Source organism: Myxocyprinus asiaticus, chromosome 45 (assembly GCF_019703515.2).
Source record: "Myxocyprinus asiaticus isolate MX2 ecotype Aquarium Trade chromosome 45, UBuf_Myxa_2, whole genome shotgun sequence".
NCBI classification, from domain to species: Eukaryota; Metazoa; Chordata; class Actinopteri; order Cypriniformes; family Catostomidae; genus Myxocyprinus; species Myxocyprinus asiaticus.
The window spans coordinates 32,593,223-32,615,722 of NC_059388.1; the positions used below are offsets into that span (position 1 = coordinate 32,593,223).

At 38.7% G+C, this 22,500-nt stretch overlaps 1 protein-coding gene across 1 annotated transcript in view; it reads right to left on the reverse strand.

Annotated features, from left to right (window-relative positions):
* Positions 1–22,500, reverse strand: part of LOC127435217 (ras-related and estrogen-regulated growth inhibitor-like) — a 33,688-nt gene that overhangs the window by 11,115 nt on the left and 73 nt on the right. Inside the window, exon 2 of the mRNA XM_051688500.1 lies at positions 18,581–18,715. Within this exon, the coding sequence (XP_051544460.1) occupies positions 18,581–18,641 (61 nt within the window). The 5' untranslated portion in view covers positions 18,642–18,715. The remainder of the gene's footprint in view (positions 1–18,580; positions 18,716–22,500) is intronic.

Genomic DNA, 22,500 nt, shown 5'->3' on the forward strand with positions numbered 1-22,500 from the left:
CCACCGAGTCATATGGACCGCTTTTGTGATATTTTTATGGTAATTGTATGTCCTTTATTACTATAAACTGTTGTTGTGTGGCATTAGATGCATAATGATGATTATATTCAAATGTATTTCATGGAAAAAATATCCACATTTAGGTTTGGAACGACATGAGAGTGAGTAAATAATCAGAAATTGTTATTTTTTTGGGTGAACTATTCCTTTAAAGGCCGATGACAGATGAAACTATTTCACATGTTCAGAAATGAGTGTGAATGAATTTACTTCCTCTGCTGTTGATCTGTTATGTAAAGTATCTCTGTTTTCATCTGGTTTCACTTAAAATGTCCTGGCAGGAATCTGAGCGTTACCCCAATGTTATCCAGCATCTGATCGACTCAAGCACAGACTGTTGTGGCTCACAGTTACAAACTCTGTCTTCATTATTTGTTAGATCATAAACAGCCCCTGACCGCTGGGGTGATTAATGACTCTCCTGCAGTAAATCAACTTCAATTTATTATCACAAAATGGAGTGCTAGCTTTCTATTTAATACATACTGCATACTACTATTTTTTTTAAATAGTATGTGAAAGAGCAGGGAATATTACACGCTAAACATTTCAAATTGTAGTATACTACACAATTGTCATATGACCTCATAATGTTCATCATCCACAACATTGAATAAAAATACAACAAAATAACTAACTAATTTACTTCCAAGGACATCTCTCAATGTGATGAGGTCATGTGATGGTTACCTGATCAATGACAGAAAAATGTCATGCAAGTAATAAAACATATTATTTATGATTGTTTACTTCTTGTTTGATATGGAAATTACAGGGTGGCCCCAAAAAAAAAAAAAAAAAGCCACTATGTTTGATTGCTCATATCTTCAAGGTGTTTGCACTATTTTTTGTATACTTCTATGACTTTTTGTAAACAACTAAATGATGTCACTGTGACATCATCGTGAGCAACAACTTAACAAATAAATAAATAAATTGCCACAAAAAAAAAAACAAGGCCACATGATGAAAGAGAAGCACTTAAGTTTGTTGCCATTGAAAATGTACCTAAAGATGAATTTATTTATTTGTTAAGTTGCTCATTTGTTAAGTTTAGTTGTTTACAAAAAGTCGTAAAAGTACGGCAAAAATCGTGCAAACACCTTTATGTGAGCAATGGAACATAGTGGCCCCGTTTTTTAAATATGCATTTTAATTTCATAACAAAATTCCATCAAAATAAACTGAGTAATCTTTAACCAAATTAAATAAAACATAAAATATTTAGTTTTTTTAATTTTATTATTTTGTTAAAGATTACTCGATTTATTTTGATGGAATTTTGTTATGAAATTGAAATGCGTAAATCTTAAAAAACAGGCTTTTTTTTATTAATTTTTTGGATTGTTGGGCATTATAAAAGGAAGGACTTTCTTGTTATTTCTGTACATGTTTTCCAGAACATTAAAGCATTATAGTAAGTAGACTAAAGTTTAAAGGATTGTTCGCACAAAAGGGTAAAATCTCAATCATCCGAACAAATCAGTTCACTAAAATGAATCAGACTTTATGATTCATATGAGAATGTGTTTGATTCTCCTCCTTGCATAGTGTGCTATAAACAAGGATTCATATGTGTGAACGTGTCGATGGCCAAAAACCGGGACGATCCTGGAAAATCCTGGGAGGGTGGCAGCCCGAATGTGATGGCATTACAGTGAGCTACTCTTTGAAACATTCAGCATTGCTAAATGCAATCAGTTTCACATACTATTTGTAAAAATAGTAGACAGTATACATACAGTGCAGTATTGAGTAAATTGGTATGCTAGTGTGTGTCTTTTATGAGCTGATGGTGTTTTTGTGCATGTGTGAGTCATCCATTCATCATCCGATTCCATTAACTTCCTGTCCGACACAACAATGAGATGCGACCTCAGAAAATAACCTCTCTATCTCTGTCTCGGTGTGTATTTTCTGGTGTCGTCGTCTCATGTGGCGTAACAGAATGCAGAAATGTAATGGTGCAGTTTTGGCGGTCGCACTGATTTATCTTGCGTTTCTGTCACATTCTTGCGTGCATGTGAGTGAGAATCAAGTGAGGATCCGTTTCTAACACTGACACTTTCATTTACAGTTTGAACAATCACTCTGCCATTAAATAGAAGAGAACATCTATAAAGAACCCATGAAGTTTTGTGTCTTTTAGTTCAAATGTAACATGTACAGTCTTTCTTTTACAGGAAAATATAATCTTGTTAACAGGGGCTTGTACAAATGTTTCCCCAAACAAAAGCGCTCTAGAATGGGAATTTGCCTCCCATTTTTAAGCAATACGGTACAAGAAGGCTTGTTATATTGTGAATAAACTACCTTGCAAGTAGCAAAAACACACATAAAGATGAGTCCTTTCATACCGTATGCCCCACCCCAACTTTCTGTTTTGGTAAAAGATACGTCAACACAGGAAAGAAAGCGGTGTTTGTCAGATTGTCTTTTATCATCCTGATATATTTATATATTTATAGGACAAATATGAACAAAGTATGAAACGCCAAACCAAACTCTCCTCATCCAAACCCCATAAAACATGTTGTGTATCTGAGTGTGATGTGAAAACAGATTCATTTGTTTGTGTCCAGAGGCTCTTGTGCTGTTTTCAGATTTCACAGTTATAAATCATTGTCACAAATTCCATTTTCTTTGACCAACGTTTTTCCATTATAAGAAAGGGCAAAGCTTTTATTTGATCCTACAGTTTAAAAAGGGAAGATCAGGTAATAGATTTAATAATGCAATTATTCTGAACACAGAGTTCTGCAGGTTAATAGATGCAAATTTTCTTGTTTGTTGCACCGAAGGCAACAGCAGCAGTGCTCTAATAATCCACATCTGCTGTTGTGTTACTACATTAGACAAACACACACCCCATAATCAAAACCAGAGTAGTTAACATTAAGACAGTCTAATTGATGTTGTCATGGGGATGATGCAGATCTGCAGTCACATTCTTGAAACCATCTTTGCTACTTAATTGTTCATTTACGTAAGCATGCACTAGAAGGACATTTGTGACTGCTTTTTTCAGTGTCTCACGCTGTGAGCGGCACACTGGGAACAGTTTAATCTCACGCTGCCCCACGTCCACATACGTGGACATTGTATTTTGGCTTCGCTATAAGCAACACATAATTTAAATGAATTTAAACCGACTGATTACAGTTCAGAAGACTCTGCGCTGTCAATAAATGGTTAAACCTTCAAGGTACAGAGTCATGTGACAAAACAACATGGCGCCGATCACAGCTGAGTTTGTCTTTGGGAGAAACAGCAAAAAAAAAAAAAAAAAAAAAAAAAACATTTTTACATTTAAACCTGTTTATATCGAAAAAGTAGAGTCTCTAGTTTCATCCGATATGCCATTTTAAAAATTTTAGTGATTTATCAGTGCTGCCTAGTGCTGCCTTTGACACGATAGATCACGATATTCTCTTGAATAGGCTGGAGAATTATGTTGGCATTTGTGGACTTGCATTAGCATGGTTTAGGTCCTATTTATCAGGCTGCTACCATTTTCTTTGTATAAATGAGGAACTGTCAAATCAAATAAATGATTAGTATGGAGTGCCACAGGGATCAGTTTTAGGGCCTCTGCTTTTCTCCTTATATATGCTTTCCCTGGGAGATATTATCAGGAATCATGGAATAAGTTTCCACTGTTATGCCGACGATACCCAACTTTATATTTCTTCAAAACTTAACAAAATTTCACAATTCTCCAAATTAACAGAGTGTATCAATGAAATCAAAGATTGGATGGCCAGAAATTTCCAACTACTCAATTCCGACAAAACAGAGGTACTAGTTATTGGACCAAAAACATCTAAAAATAAGCCGCTAAAATATCATTTGTCTCTTGATGGATGTACTGTTACATCATCATCAACAGCAAAGAACTTAAGTGTTATATTTCATACCAATCTGTCCTTTGAAAATCACATGTCCAATGTTTGTATTACAGCATTCCTCCACCTGAGAAATATTGCTAAATTACGACACATGCTCTCTGTTGCTGATGCCGAAAAACTAATTCATGTGTTCATGACCTCAAGACTAGATTATTGTAATGCATTACTGGGAGGATGTCCAGCAAGATCAATAAATAAACTTCCGTTGGTTCAAAATGCAGCTGCCAGAGTGGAAAATGTGTCTTTCAGAGGCTTTATATGGAGTTAGGATGAAAATAAGGTGCATTTCAAACTGTTCTGAGACCAGTGCAGACAGACAGCACACTGGAGGTTAAGTCATTCACTAAATAGGGAGCAAGGGAGCATCCTATAGCTCTCTATGCAGTTAAGTGCATTCACTCCTAAAATCTGATCAAAAGTTCAGTTTCAGGCTGCAGATGATGTTTGGATCACTCAACATGTTTGACAGACATGTGACAATGATAATCAGTACATAGATTCAGAATTTATAATGTATCATTTTATTTTAACATGATTGACAGTGATTGGATGATGCTGGACATTACTTTGAATCTGAATTAATTATGCTAATTTATGATTAACATCCAAAAACATGAATAATCAACATTCCTGGAAACATCATAAACAATTTGATTTAAGAAATCAGACTTTCTATAGCTTAGAGTTCTTTAAAATATCAGAACTTAGTCCCGCTGTACACATATGTGGACATACATTATTAGGAAAACTATTTGCTCTAGAAAAATATTTATTTTTTTGTATGTTTATTAGGTGCTACTAGTTACAAATCAAAAAAGGAATGGAAAATGCACACAGCAAACACGCTTGTATTTATGTTGCTTAAAAGTCCCTCAACAGATCCATTTGGAACAGATTTCTTCAGTTTTTGTTGTTAAAATGTGGCAGAATCAAATCATCGGTCTGTTTTCCCACAAGCTCTCCTCATGTCAGACTCTGTCCTGCTCTTCATCACAACCACCGAATGGAAAGTCTGTATTAATCCCAGCATGCCGTTGACATGGAAACCTCATGACAATCAGTCTGAACTAATTAAATGATCAATTAATGCTTGAGGGCCTGAACACAGGGCAGATCTGATTCAGTGATCGATTAGTGCTGTCTAATGGCTCTAACACTCACAGTGACAGTATTGGACACACTCTTCTCTTGTACGAATGAATTTGATATCAAAATAGAACTGAATTTTGACATTGTCATTTTATTAGTAGTTAATAGTCATTTTTTAATCATTATAAAATTATTGTACTTTTAGACAGTTAAGGTACACTTGTAGTTTCAACAGTATTTGTACTTCAGGCTTTTGTTTTGTTGGACAGGAAAAACTAGTTTCATACCATTTAACCCACATTTAGTTTTCGACCATTGTAAAATTTCTGGATGGAGCCACATTAAGAGCCCCATATCTCTGGGATGTAATCGTATAGGGCCTTAAAAATGCAGATATAAAAAGAAAAGTTTGTTCTGAATCAGAATCTAAAAGGATATTAAGATATCTTTCACACTTCTTGAGTTACAGGCATGCCAACTTTGGAAAAAGAACACAAAAAGTGCTTTTTCCCATATTTGGACTCTCACCATTGGCAGATAATGCAACAAGGATTGCTAAAGTCAACTGATTTTAGTAATAGATCTACCAATCTCTGTGTACAAATAAAATCATGATGCTGACACCTTTCTAATGTTATTTGTTTGACCAGTAGTTTTGCTCCAAAATCATACATAGGTGAATATTGCCATTTTGACCCCCTTCTACAACATACTGGATTACTCTGTAAATATTGATTCATGGCTTTTCATATTTACATTTATGTTTATGTTTCTACAGAAAAAGTATTAACAAAATTAAACATTTCAATTTGGGAAGTTTCAGAAAGTTGGTTGATTTGACATGGGACAACCCGATTGTAATTTGCTATTTATCAAATACATCATCCATGTTTCTTTGGCCTGTATTGACTTTTCCTTTATCTGTTGTGTTTCTGGTTCTGGTCACTTGTTTAAACCATAAACAGATTTTCCACAGAAGGTCAATGGGTCACTTCCACTTCTGAATCTATGTACTGATTATCATTGTCACATGTCGGTCAAACATGTTGAGTGATCCAAACATCATCTGCAGCCTGAAACTGAACTTTTGATCAGATTTTAGGAGTGAATGCACTTAACTGCATAGAGAGCTATAGGATGCTCCCTTGCTCCCTATTTAGTGAATGACTTAACCTCCAGTGTGCTGTCTGTCTGCACTGGTCTCAGAACAGTTTGAAATGCACCTTATTTTCATCCTAACTCCATATAAAGACTCACTGAAACATTTTCTCAGTGTGATAATGTTCAGTAAATACAGGATTTCTAATGAAACTCTTGTGCTATTGTCCACACTAGTGGACATTGTGTTTAACAGCGTGTCATTTCCTGATAAATCACTCAAATTTTAAAAACAGCATATCGTATGAAACTAGAGACTCTAATCTTTTGACTCAAACAGGTTTCAATGTAAAAACGTAATGAGGTTTCTTACCAGATATAGTTTTGTTGGCGTTTCTCCCAAAAACAAACTCCGCTGTGATCAGCGCCATGTTGTTTGGTCACATGACTCTGTACAATGAAAGTTTAACCCTTTACTGACAGCACAGAGTCTCCTGAACTGAGATCAGTCAGTTTAAATGAAATTAAACTATGCGTTGCATATAGCAAATCCAAAACACAACGTCCACGTATGTGTACATGGGATCACATGATGTTAATACTGTTTGACCAGATTAACCCTCATAATTACTAAAAACGCTAACAAGACAAAATACAAATACAACCTCACAATCACCAACAATGAATCTATCCAGAAGAAAATAGTATAAATATACTGTAGGCAGCTACTGAAATGACACAGGGGTTTGATTAAAGACAAAAACATAGCAGCAGGTCATATGTGTTTTACAGAAAGAGTTGTTTCTCTGTCGCATGTGCGCATGTGCATGTGTGTGTGTGTGTGTGTGTGTGTGTGTGTATGTGTGTGTGTGTGTGTGTGTGTGTGTGTGTGTGTGTGTCTGGCCCTTTACAACAATACGACAGTAGTGGAAGAATGGACCGCATTCATTCAAGCACTGTTAAGCACCCTAAGTAGGACGCTTTACTGGCTCCAGTTTCACACATTTGTAAAAGTGTAAAAGACCCGGCTCAGAAATGTCAAGAGCTCAGAGCGATCTGACTTTCCCACATAAACCTGCCAATGAACAGTGTTTGTGTGTGATGTGTATGGGCTTTGAAATAGCTGCGTGTTTCATCTAACAGAATGAACGCTGATGAGCTGGTGAAATTATTTAATTTATGAAGGAAAGAATCCTGTTTAAAGTATGTACGATTTTTCTCTTTTGCATTCAATGGAGATTGTAAAAAATATATTAGTCTCACATAGCCAGACTTTTGACTATCAGAGATGTCTGACTGACATGTAAAGTGACCAATGACAGTTTTTGTTTTAGGGGCGTGTTTATTTGGAAAAGTTGATACCAGAGTAATAGAATTATTTGAAAAACTCATTCAAATCATTGCACAAAAGTGTCAATCTGTGACCAACTTTACAGAAAATTAGAGGCTGACCGATAACTAAGGTGGTGAGAGGCCGATAACCGATTAATCGGCCGATAGTTTTTCAAATTGATTTATTTGTATTTATTTGTATTCTTTCTTTATTATGGTGAGTCCAAAATGAATAAAATCCCAGATGCAGTTTATTTGTTCAACCAAAATCCTAATAATAACCAGAAAAAAAATAACATTTGGTACATAACGCAGGACTTTTATGTATTAACAAGCGCAAAACACACCAGAGACTCTTATTTTATCTATCTGCAATTATCGACAGATATTTGCAGATAATCGATTATTCCAAAAAGCAACTATATGCACCAATGAATTGGTAACACCGATATATTTACCTCTACAGAAAACTGCAAAAAAACATACATTTCTGTCCGTCCTAAAGAAAAAAATTCTGATTGTGTCACACACATAACTTTAAATAAAACGCTGTGGGGATGGGGGCGTGGTCACGTGTCTGTCTGCGGGAGAGGGAGAGCGATAAGGCTCGTCACCTGGGCTGTCATTATCATTAACACCTGTCTTGTTATAGTGATGGCAGAGGGAGACCGGAAAAGGCAGACAAGCGCATCAGTTGGCAGAAGGAGAGACCAGAGAGAGAGTCGGCTGTGTGTGTGTTTTCTAAGATTGAAGTTAACTCTCATTGACTTACATGTGTGTATATTTGGCCACAAAGAGCCCTTTTTGTTTATGTTTGCCGATGCTAAAGGAGTAATAAAAGTACTCATGTTGACTGTTTCCGCTGCCTCCTGACTCCTCCACTTGCCCTGAAATATGAACGCTGTTACACTGGTGTTGAAACCTGAGATTTGGATGATAACGTCATCATGGACCCTTCATCACTGGGCGAAGTATTCAAGTCCCTTGCCAGCATCCAGCAGAACCAATATCAAGCCCTCATGGATTTACACCTGGAGCAGAAACAAAGTTTCCAACTCCTGCTCCAGGCCCAAGCGGAGGATCGGTAGGCATCCCAGAGCCTGATCGCCAGAGACGGGGCTGCAGCTGCGACCCCAGTGTCCACAACAATGTTACTCTTATCAAGATGGGGCTGAGTGATGATCCCGAGGCCTACCTCGACTTATTTGAGAAGACGGCCGAGGTGTGGAGATGGCCACCCGACCAGTGGGTGGCCCGCCTGTTACCTCTGCTCTCTGGGGAAGTGCAGCTAGCGGCCCAGTAACTTCCTGCCGCCAGCCTCCTCAACTACAGAGACTTGGAGAAGGTGATCGTGCAACAGGTTGGCCATAGTCCAGAGCAGAACCGCTAGCACTTCCGGTTCGGGTTTGGGAAACACTTCCGCCTGTTTTCTTTCACGCAACATCCACAACAGAATGACAGTCGAAGATGGCTGCTGGCTGCTGGCTGAAGGAACCCGCGGCTCCTTGGTTATCATTGACCTGGTGAAACTGGAGCAGTTCATATATCAACTCCCTCAGGGGATGGCCAAGTGGATCCAGTGCCACCACCCGGCATCGCTGGAAGAAGCCGTCCAGCTGGCAGAAGACTACATGACGGCATTTCCGGGAGGCAGCGAACCCGAGGCTCTTTCTTCTCTCTCTCCTCTATCTTTCTATCCTACCTCTCAAACCCTCTCCCGTTTCCATCCCGTCCCATCACTGATCCGGATCCCTGACGCTCTGCAGGCCACCACCAATCAGGCAGGGATATACTGGATACCAGTGAGTTTAAAAGGGGATACACATCAAGCTTTGGTGGATTCGCGTTGTACCCAAACCTCTGTCCACCAATGCTTGGTGCAAGGCGGGGCACTGTGTTCGAATCAACGGGTGAGTGTGCAGTTCGTGCATGGGTTCACAGGTATCTGGTCGTTACATTTACATTTATGCATTTGGCAGACGCTTTTATCCAAAGTGACTTACAGTGCCCTTATTATAGGGACAATCCCCCTGGAGCAACCTGGAGTTAAGTGTCTTGCTCAAGGACACAATGGTGGTGGCTGTGGGGATTGAACCAACAACCTGTAATGTGCTTTAGTCCACTATGCCACCACCACCATTCCGGGTCGTTACCATTGAGATACTATTTAGGGGGAAACAGCATAGAGTAGAGGCCACGATTAATTCCCGCCTCACCCATCCAATGATTTTGGGAACGAATTGGCCTGATTTTAGGAAATTATTAAGGGAAATATGTGTGGATGGGTCCTGTAAAATGTTGTCTCGGTGTGTGATATTATGGTGGGGGAGGTGGTGCCGTCTACATCTGCTCTGTGTCAAAATGATGCAAGAGAGGGAATTACCGTCCTTAGGGGATTCCCTAAGGGGGATTTCCCTCTAGAGCAGTCACGTCACGAGTCCCTCAAACATGCGTTTGACCAAGTGAGAGTCATCGATGGTCAACAGCTTCAGCTTGACGTCGCACTCACATACCCATACTTTTCAATTATTAAAGACTGGTTGTATCGAGTGACGCAGGACACACAAACAAAAGAAAATACAACCCAATTATTAGTACCGAAGAGCTGTCAGGAAACCCTCTTCCAAGCGGCTCACTATAATCCAATGGCTGGCTATTTAGGTCACAAGAAAACACTTAACCAAATAATGGCTCATTTTTTTTGGCCGGGCATTCACGGGGACATTCACAAATGGTGTGCGGTGTGCCATGAATGTCAGTTGGTGAATCCACCGGCCACCCCAAAAGCACCATTGCACCATCTACCACTGATCGAGGTCCCCTTCGAAAGAATTGGCATGGACCTCGTCGGGCTATTAGAACAGACCACATATGGGCATCGCTTTATATTAGTTCTGGTGGATTATGCAACGCGATATCCAGAAGCAGTGCCCCTACACAACATCTCAGTATGTAGTGTTGCGGGCACACTCTTCAGAATAACCTTCCGAGTCGGTATTCCAAAAGAAATCCTCACTGATCAAGGCACTACATTTATATCACAAACACTACGTGAACTGTACGAATTGTTAGGTATTAAATTGATTCACACCAGTGTTTACCACCCACAAACAGATGGGTTGGTGGAATGATTTAATAAAACCTTAAAAAATATGATTCGTAAGTTCGTACACGAGGACGCTAGAAATTGGAATAAGTGGCTCGAACCCCTGTTATTTGCAGTGTGAGAGGTCCCACAAGCCTCCACAGGGTTTTCCCCATTCGAGGTGCTGTATGGGTGATGGCCACGCGCCGTGCTCGATGTCATGCGGGAAGCTTGGGAGGAGGGACCTTCAAACAGTAAAAATGAAATTCAATACGTTCTTGATCTTAGAGCAAAACTCCACACTTTGGGTCAGTTAACACAGGAGAATTTGCTCCAAGCTCACGAACATCAAAGCCGACTGTATGACAGGGGCACTCTACTACGGGAATTCGCACCAGGAGATAAAGTGCTTGCATTACTGCCCACCTCAAACTCTAAATTACTCGCCAAGTGGCAAGGGCCCTTTGAGGTCACACGGTGAGTTGGAGATCTCGATTTTGAGATTAGGTGAACAGACAGGGGCGGTGCATGTCTAATTTACCACCTCAACCTCCTAAAACCATGGAGAGAGGCGGTCCCTGTGGCCTTGGCAACGGTAGTTCCGGAGAGGGCGGAGCTCGGGCCGGAGGTGACTATCACACCAAATTCATTCACCCTGGTCCTGACGCCTCCATTTGCCCTGAAATACGACCACTGTTACAAAAGTCTAAAAAGGCCATTTGTTCATAATCTCTTATGCAACACGTGTGTTGGTCATCATAACAGACTCTTAAAAGTGAACATCTAAAAATCCATGTAGAGCTTTTGAGGGAAGGAAAAGGCTCTCCTTGATCTTCAGATAAATATTTTCTTAGTAGACATCTTGTTAGTGTTGTATAATGTTCTTCTAGAGCTGTGGGTGTATATGACTCAACCTGAATACCACAAGTGTTTAAAAATAAACACAAACAAAGCGTACCATTTCAAACACTGCAGAATACACAAGCATCTGTGTCCTTCAGCACAATTACACTGAGATAGGTGTGCGTGTGTGTGTGTCTGTGTGTGAGTGTGTGGGCAGGTTTAGGTGGTTTATGAGGACTTTTTTTAGGTTATAAACTGGTTATTACAAGGGTATTATGCTATAAATGTGGTTTATGAGGACATTTGTAGTGTCCCCATAATTCAAATCACTTAAAAAACATACTAAATGATGTTTTATTGAAAATGTAAAAATGCAGAAAGTTTTTTGTGAGGGTTAGGTTTAGGGGTAGGGTTAGGGTTAGGGTTAGGGGATAGAATCTATAGTTCATACAGTATAAAAATCATTATGTCTATGGAGAGTCCTCATAATGATAGCTGCACCAACATGTGTGTGTGTGTGCGTGAGTGTGTGTGTGTGTGAGTGTGTGAGTGTGTGAGGGTTAGGTTTAGGGTTAGGGGATAGAATCTATAGTTTGTACAGTATAAAAATCATTATGTCTATGGAGAGTCCTCATAATGATAGCTGCACCAACATGTGTGTGTGTGTGTGTGTGTGTGTGTGTGTGTGTGTGTGTGTGTGAGTGTTTGTGTGAGTGTGTGTGTGAGTGAGTGTTTGTGTGTCTGAGTGTTTGTGTGTGTGTGTGTGTGTGTGTGTGTGTGTGTGTGTGTGTGTGTGTGTGTCTGTGTAAAAAAAAATCTAAGAAAAAAAAAAGTTGTCCAGGTCAAAATGACCGGAATACAAAATAAGGGTTAATTACTCTACAAAAGCAATCAAATCTACTCAAATACTCTTCAGTGCCCATTCAATCATGTGCCATCTCAGCGAAAGCCATTCAAATGTCTGCCCAAAGTAAGATATGCCTTATTTCACAAGATCTCGATTCTGTTCGATATCGATTCAAACGCGTATATACACTATATTGCCAAAAGTCTTCGCTCATCTGCCTTTAGACACATATGAACTTAAGTGACATCCCATTCTTAATCCATAGGGTTTAATATGACGTCGGCCCACCCTTTGCAGCTATAACAGCTTCAACTCTTCTGGGAAGGCTTTCCACAAGGTTTAGGAGTGTGTTTATGGGAATTTTTGACCATTCTTCCAGAAGCGCATTTGTGAGGTCAGACACTGATGTTGGACGAGAAGGCCTGGCTCGCAGTCTTCGCTCTAATTCATCCCAAAGGTGCTCTATCGGGTTGAGGTCAGGACTCTGTGCAGGCCAGTCAAGTTCTTCCACACCAAACTCGCTCATCCATGTCTTTATGGACCTTGCTTTGTGCACTGGTGCGCAGTCATGTTGGAACAGGAAGGGGCTATCCCCAAACTGTTCCCACAAAGTTGGGAGCATGGAATTGTCCAAAATCTCTTGGTATGCTGAAGCATTCAGAGTTCCTTTCACTGGAACTAAGGGGCCAAGCCCAGCTCCTGAAAAACAACCCCACACCATAATCCCCCCTCCACCAAACTTCACAGTTGGCACAATGCAGTCAGACAAGTACCGTTCTCCTGGCAACCGCCAAACCCAGACTCATCCATCAGATTGCCAGATGGAGAAGCGTGATTCGTCACTCCAGAGAACGCGTCTCCACTGCTCTGGAGTCCAGTGGCGGCGTGCTTTACACCACTGCATCCGACGCTTTGCATTGCACTTGGTGATGTATGGCTTGGATGCAGCTGCTCGGCCATGGAAACCCATTCCATGAAGCTCTCTACGCACTGTTCTTGAGCTAATCTGAAGGCCACATGAACTTGAGGTCTGTAGCAATTGACTCTGCAGAAAGTTGGCGACCTCTGCGCACTATGCGCCTCAGCATCCGCTGACCCCGCTCTGTCATTTTACGTGGCCTACCACTTCGTGGCTGAGTTGCTGTCATTCCCAATCGCTTCCACTTTGTTATAATACCACTGACAGTTGACTGTGGAATATTTAGTAGCGAGGAAATTTCACGACTGGACTTGTTGCACAGGTGGCATCCTATCACAGTACCACGCTGGAATTCACTGAGCTCCTGAGAGCGGCCCATTCTTTCACAAATGTTTGTAGAAGCAGTCTGCATGCCTAGGTGCTTCATTTTATACACCTGTGGCCATGGAAGTGATTAGAACACCTGAATTCAATTATTTGGATGGGTGAGCGAATACTTTTGGCAATATAGTGTATCTGTTATAATGTCCATTTTGTTATATATAAAATAAATTCTGTCTTAGCTAATGCTCTTACTTATAAAGAAAGCTTCTAGTTAACCCTTCTAGGTAAAATCCGAAAATATTAATCAGAATCAGAATCAGCTTTATTGCCAAGTATGCTTACACATACAAGGAATTTGTCTTGGTGACAGAAGCTTCCAGTACACAACAATAAAAACAGCAACAAGACTTTTAAAAAATAATTAAAAATTGAATAAAAAATAAATAAATATTGAAAAGAAAATAAAGTATATATAGAATACACAACAGACAATATATATATATATATATATATATACACACACACACACACGCACACTACCGGTCAAAAGTTTTGAAACACACTCATTCTTTATTATTATTATTTTTCACATTTTAGAATAATAGTAAAGTCATCAGAACTATGGAATAACATAAATGGAACTATGGGAATTATGTTGTGACTAAACAAAATCCAAAATAAATCAAAACTGTGTTATATTTGAGCATCTTCATAGTAGTCACTCTTTACCTAGAATTTGCAGACATGTACTCTTGACATTTTCTCAACCAACTTCTTGAGGTATCACCCTGGGATGCTTTTTAAACAGTATTGAAGGAGTTCCCATCTATGTTGGGCACTTATTGGCTGCTTTTCTTTATTATTTGGTCCAAGTCATCAATTTCAAAAACTATTTTTTTATTTTAATAAAATTTTAGTTTTATAATGAAATAAATTAATATGGTGGCACAATTATATTTTTGTCTACAAAACTAATTTCAAACATTTAATCATACGCCTTCAGATCAAAAGATTTTTAAGATCATGAGAAACATTTCAGTCAAGTGTTTCAAAACTTTTGACCGGGAGTATATATATATACATATACACACATACACATACATACACATACACACACAGACACACACATACATACATATATATACACACATACACATACATAGTGCAAATCTAAATACAAATCGGTTATGTACAGTGCAAGGGAATGTAATGGCAGAAGATGTTGGATGTGTTGGATAATATAAAAACACTAAGCTGTGTATTGCACATTAATTATTGCTCAAACACTATTTAGCTTTAAATCAAAGTTTGTAATGTTGTGATTCACTTCAGAGCTGGTTGGGTTGATTCATGGCGCACAACTCTTTTATTTATTTATTTATTTATTTATTTGTATTACTATTTTTTTAATTATTTTTTTCTTCCCAGTTTGGAACGTCCAATTCCCAATGCGCTCTAAGTCCTCGTGGTGGCGTAGTGACTCGCCTCAATCCGGGTGGCGGAGGACGAATCTCAGTTGCCTCCGCATCTGAGACCGTCAATCCGCGCATCTTATCACGTGACTTGTTGAGCACGTTACCGCAGAGGCGAAGCGTGTGTGGAGGCTCATGCTACTCTCCACGGCATCCACGCACAACTCACCACAAGCCCCACCGAGAGCGAGAACCACATTATAGCGACCACGAGGAGGTTACCCCATGTGACTCTATCCTCCCTAGCAACCGGGCCAATTTGGTTGCTTAGGAGACCTGACTGGAGTCACTCAGCACACCCTGGATACAAACTCGCGACTCCAGGTGTGATAGTCAGCATCAATACTCGCTGAGATACCCAGGCACACCCACAATTCTTTTATGAAGGATTTTATGAAATCACTATGGAAAAAATGAATGGGAAAAATACTTCCAGAACCAAGACGGCTGAAACAGTGGGTGGGCATTGTTGCGCTCTATTGTTGCATCATCTATTTCAGATAAACTAGCCCATAAATGGAATGTAAAACAAAACAAACTACGGTTGGTCACATTAAATGTCAGTCAGACAAGCGGGCGGTTCTAGTCCAGAATAATCTTCAGAATGAACCACACTTTATGCTGATGGTCAATAGTCTGATGATATAAGTCTTTTCCTTCTACTGAGTGGGTGACACAAATTCTCTCTCTTTCTGTCTCTGTGTATGTCTGTCTCTCTCTCTCTCTCTCTCTCTCTCTCTCCACAGGGCATGTTTAGTTTTCAGTATCATTCCACACACAGTCATCGGCAGTAATAAGCTCTTATAAATTCACTGTTATATGCTTGGAGGCAGTAAAGTATGTGTGTGGGCAGAAGTACCTCGTGATACTATCTCACTCTCTCTCTCTGAGCACATATCAAAGCAGTGAGACACATTAAAGTTACTTATGATCTGAAGTCCTTAATGTGCTAAAAATATTACTGCCACGTGCAGACAGACAGACAGACAGACAGACAGTTCTCTCTGTGGTTTTGCTGTTAGAAACACACACACTTAACACTCAATTAAACTCATTATACCCTCCTCTGATTAGTAAAGGCAGATTTATAGTTCTGAGTCGAACCTACACCATAGCGTGACGTGCACCTTTCCAAAAAATGTAACAACAGAAGAGAAGATTTGTAAGGGGTAATGTACAGTCATCTGGTTGTAATCGCAAAATGACCCCCGACAGGGTGATCAGAACACCGATGTGAAGCTACTAACCAAATAAGTAAATAAATGGACATGAAATATTGATTCACGTTGAAACTGTTATTATGTGAGAAGAAATTGCTGAATTTGCATCAAACTTCTGTTGGTGTATATTTTGTGTCTGACTGCTCATTATCCAGCTTATTACATGACTACTTATAAATAAATGGACAAGAAATATTGATTTGAGTTGAAATTATTTTATTAACTTACTTATAGAGATCGCATAGTGATATGAACATAGGAAAGATGACTCGCGATACCCGGATGTGCGATTGTTACTCAGAAATATCAGAACATTAGATGGCGCCACTGACCAATCAGAATCGAGTATTCCAGAGAGCCGGATATATATGAGGTAGCGTCGCATTTTCTTCAAGATTATTTTAAGATCTATGCAACGTATCACATTGTATTAGGGCTTGTTTGTGTTTAAGTTACAAATTAAAATATGACAATAAGACACCTGTTTACAAACACTCACTCACACACTCACTCACACACTCACACACTCACACAAACACTCACACACACACTCACACACAAACACACACTCACTCACACACTCACTCACACACTCACACCCACACTCACACACTCACTCACTCACACACTCACACACACACTCACACACAAACACACACACACACTCACTCACTCACACACTCACACCCACACTCACACACTCACTCACTCACACACTCACACCCACACTCACACTCACACAAACACTCACACACACACTCATACAAACACACACACACACTCACACAAACACTCACACACACACTCACACAAACACACACACACTCTCACACAAACACACACACACACACACTCACTCACACACTCACACACTCACTCACACAAACACTCACACACACACTCACACAAACACACTCACACACACACTCACACAAACACACACACACACTCACACACTCACTGACACACTCACACACTCACTCACACACTCACTCACTCACACACTCACACAAACACACACTCACACAAACACACTCACACACACACTCACACAAACACACACACACACTCACACACTCACTGACACACTCACACACTCACTCACTCACTCACTCACTCACACACTCACACAAACTCTGCTTTTTTTCTCAGGGTTTTTACTCGATATATATTTCTTTGATTTGTATTTTTGACAGTATGGTGTATAGTTAATAATCATATTTCATATGTTATAAACAAGGGAACACTTCAGATTTGTCATCACATTAAGAAAGCACCTTTAAGAGTTGTTTATATTGCCTAAATGCATTGTTCAGCTTATAAGCTTTAAAACAACACACATTTGATGTTGTTCAAGCGAGCAGTTATTTATTTATTAGATGTTTTATTCCAGCGTGGAGTGTCGAAGTATGCCAAATTATTTATTTATTATGATTTAAAATCTCAACATGTTCACATACTTTGATAAAACACAATCACCTGTTTAACATTTACTCAACAGAAACCTTGTAAATTCAGTTTAATGTTGAACTTCAGAGAACAGCATGGCAGTCTGTTCAAAAGGAAATCACTTTTTATGCATATCTTAAAAACCGAAGAATAGTTTCCATCATATTTCATCAAACATAATGTCATCAAGCTTTTAAACTTATCAGCATTTAAGGACACAGTAGATTTCTGAATAGCGTGATGTTTGAGTACATTTTAACACTAAGGGGCCGTTTACGCAACAAAGTTTTCAACTAAAAACGGAAAACTTTTTATACATTTTGGCTGTTCGTTTACATGACAACGGCGTTTTGGGGCCTGAAAATGCAAACTTTTGAAAACGAGTTTCAAAGTGCACGTTTTTGAAAAAGATGCCGTTATCGTCTCCGTGTAAACATACAGAAACGCGAATTTGTGAAAACGATGACGTCATGCGCGCGTGTATTACGTGTTCAGTCTATATGCATGTGCGCGAGTACTTCAAAACAACGCATGAGACATTCAAAACTACAATGGCGGACTACAGGACTGTGTTTGTGCTGCTCAAGATTTTGAGTTTATTGACGCTTTTCCAGGAAAGTGTAGATTTACTGCATCACTACTACGACCGACGATCGTCATCTTCATTGTTTGTATTCACCGCTCTGTGGAAGAATGCTTATGTGCGCAGGCGCGTAGTGTTTCTTTACAAAGTGATATCGCCAACTACTGACCTGGCATGCATAATACAGCACTTTTAGTCGTTTTCGTGGATCCGTGTGAACAGGGAATTTTGACAACGTTGTCGTCTATACGCTAAACTTTTCAAAAACGCAAATGAAAAACGTTTCCGTTTTTAGTACATCGTTGTCGTGTAAACGTTCCCTAAGATAACACCAGCGATGTGTGCTCTTACCTGACTTGCCCACTCCCGCTCTGCCAAAAACTGCCAGCTTCACTTCCGGACTCTTCGCCATCGCGACAGCAGCCACAAAATGAGCCAATCACAGAGCTGATAGAAATCACTGTAGCAACCCCATCAGCAACCCATCTGTGAAAACACAAATGCACATGACAGATATCACACAATATATATTAGTGTGTGTATATATATATATATATACAAACTTTAGATAATGTCCCAGGGGTTGACTTTTATTAGGGGCCAAGCCCCTATTGTATTAATTAGTATTATTATTATTATTCTGGGTGGGAGTCTATGGCAGAAAATGATGAAATTTGGAACACTGATAGGGGTGGGCATTAATAGCCCTGATACCAAATTTGGGGTCTCTAGGACAAACTCTATAGCGCCACCACCATGTCAAAAATGCACTTTTCTTTTGTGTGTGTCTTTTGAACCGTTTGTCCTAGAGACACAATTCTTATCTGATTACTCTCCTCCTGATGACTCAAATGGACCACTTACATTAAAACTCCGCCCATTGCAGTGGCCGCTATCTTGGATTATGACGTTTACAGTTTAAACTTTTCACATCCGTCAAACTTTGTCCGATTTGTCCAAACAGTGGCTCAAGATAATCTCCAGATGAGCCGCATAGAACTGACCAGAAACTATTTTAATTTGTGCTACTGTTCTGAAATTATGCCAACGGCAAGTTAACGAGGTTGATGTGAAAATGGATTTGAGGCTGTATCTCGGCAATGCTTTGTCCTATTGAAACGAAATTTGGTATGCTTCATAAGGACCATGATCCGAGGTAACATGCAAAGTTTGGTGACAGCGCCACCTATGGGTCAAGAAATGTCAAAATTGGCTATGCCCGTAACTTTCGAACCATTTGACCTAAAATTATGAGTTTGTTGTCTTTGGATTTCTCGGTCATGAGCATTTAAACTTTATAAATGTATCCAACATCGGCCATATAACCTCTGTACCATGTTTAATTTTATGAAAAAGTAATGTATATTTAAAACTCTTTGTCTGATTTGAATGAAAATTGGAAGGGGTCTTCAACATCATGTCCTGAGGGTACCTAAGCAGTTTAGAGACAGCGCCACATAGTGGTCAAAATTATTAATCAATTTAAACAAAACTTTTAATATATCATTGCTTCCTTATTCTAAGTCTTCTGAAAATGGCAGAGAGAACTTTCTAAATGTATTATATTAGATATTATATATTAGAGCACATTGGGAATTGGACATTCCAAATTGGGGAGAAAAAAATGAAAGAAATTAGCCTTAGCAAGAAAAAAAGAGTCAGTCATTTTATTGGAAAAATCTTTAAAATGTCATTTCCATCAGCATCATTTCCAGCTCAGAATTCTACAGAATTTCAGATGTGCTGGAAATGACACAAAAATTACAAAAATCTTGTGTGATGCATGAACACACACTGTTGGACATTGTTAGTAGACAAATTATAAACTTTTGAGAGTGTGATAAAAGTTGATATAGGTGTTTGTCTTCTCGCTATCAGTTACTGGTGAGTGTTAAATATGAGATCATATTAATATTATCACCTCTGTAATTACAGCCAAAAGCTCTGTGATGATTTCTGTCAGCAAACACGGATGACATGATCTTCTGTTCACACGTGTACCAAAGATATATGGGTATATTAATGCATAACATCTGATTTAATGATTTCATACGAAACACAGCAGTCAGCCGAATGGAACAGAAATCAAGTGTGCTGTTGTTCCGAATATCAGCTCACAGTAAAACAGTTCATATATGCACAGAAGTGAACACAGACATATACAGACAAATGCAAACAGAGAAGTGTTCTGGTGTTGTTAAACACTAAACATCAGCACCAATCAGATCAGAGGATCACAACCAGTTTTGTGTTTTCCATACAGTATTGAAGTATCTTTTCTACATCACTGTGTTGTCACTCGCATGTGTTCTCTGTGTTCTGTAGGGTCCTTATATGGTACAGTTGTGTACAGCCAGTGCTTTTGGCATCCCCATCAAGTAAGTATGTTGTGGATTCACCAGCAGTGTTGATGCCAGTTCTGTATCCTGCCATTCAAAGCTTTTCATCTGTCGTCTGTTATTGAGTTTGCTGAGATTTTACATTCTGCCCTTTAAAGAAACAGTTCAGCCAAAAATGAAAATTCTGTCATATTTTAATCACCCTCATATTGTTTGTGTCGTGATCAGTGGAACATGAAAGGAGTTATTTATGGAAGAATGTTCACGCTGTTCTTTTCCATGCAAGTAAATGGTGGACAGAATTTTGAAGCTCTAAAAAGCACATAAAGGCAGCATAAAACTAATCCGTAAGACTCCAGTGGTTTAATCCATGTCTTCAGAAGAGATATGATAGGAAGTGACTATAAATTCTCCTCGTTGTCCAGTAGGTGGCGGTAAGTACAAAGAATGCGAATCACCAAAAACAAAAGAAAAAGAGTGTGAAAGTGAAAGTGAAAGTGGAGATTTATAGTCAGAAAGGACTTGAATATTGATCTGTTTCTCACCCACATCTATCATATCACTTCTGAAGACATGGATTAAATCACTGGATTACTTTTATGCTTTATGTGTTTTTTGGAGCTTCAAAGTTCTGGTCACCATTCACTTGCATTGTATGGACCTACAGAGCTGAAATATTCTTCTAAAAATCTTAATTTGTGTTCTGCAGAAGAAAGAAGGTCATACACATCTGGGATGGAATGAGGGTGAGTAAATGATGACAGAATTTTCATTTTTGGGTGAACTGTCCCTTTAAATGCATACCTTGGGTCTTTAGTGACCCGCGACCACATTCCACCCCTGTACTCATCCATTTTTTGGAGTCATGCCCACTCCTCTTTAGTATTCCTCAACATTTCTCTTATGAATAGTGTAACAAAACAATAATAATAATAATAATAATAATAATAAAACAATCTAAAAATTGCAAAAAATATATTTTTTATTACTGCTTAGTTACCAAAAGTGTATAGGGTCATTAGAGACCTGAGATATGTAATAGTGTTTTTTATTTTTTGCACTTCCATAAATTCTAATTTTTATGATTATTTCATATCTATATAAGTTTACTATCACATGTTATCTATTTCTTTATTACAAGACAAATGAGTACTATATTCATACAAATAACTACTATATCATGTTGATTTTCTGTGTGACAATGGTGAATAATCAGTATCTCATGCGTGTACACATACATAATATACATGTTATTTCTTACTCAAGGTGGTGCTGATGTTTCACTGATTGACTTGATTCATATCTGACATTAATATTTGATGAAGAAACAACATGGAAGTAAACTATAGCAAGTGTAACACATTATTGTCATTTGGGTTTACTACTGAAATTATGTCTATTTAAACTCAATAAGTGCTTGAGAAAATACATATGTGTAGATTGTGTGTAGAGTATATGTTATGTGTAGATTATGTGTAGCTCAATATGTGTTTGACAGCCAGTTGCATCTAATGAAATTTCAGTGTGAAATTAATTAATTCTGTTCTAGATGTTTAGTGGGGTTAAAAACATTGACCCTAATTTACATTCAGGTTTTCTTAATGCAGATGCTGATGCCATTAAACCAGATTTTCATCACTGACCATCACAGTAAAATCATCTAATTCATAAGCGATCTGATTCAGACACACGCAAATTTAAACAATTTAAACAAATCCCAATCTAACATCCAGAATGAGGTCAGAACTGAATCTTTTTTATAATCTGATGTTTTCATGGCATTGATTCACATCACTCGCTGATCTACAATTCCTTCATCATGATGTTGGTGATAAAGTCACATTATACTATAAAGAACAATGACATGGTGCTGATTTTTAGACTGCTGTGAATTTTCTATATTGTTTCAAAAACTTGCTGTAATTGAGCAGA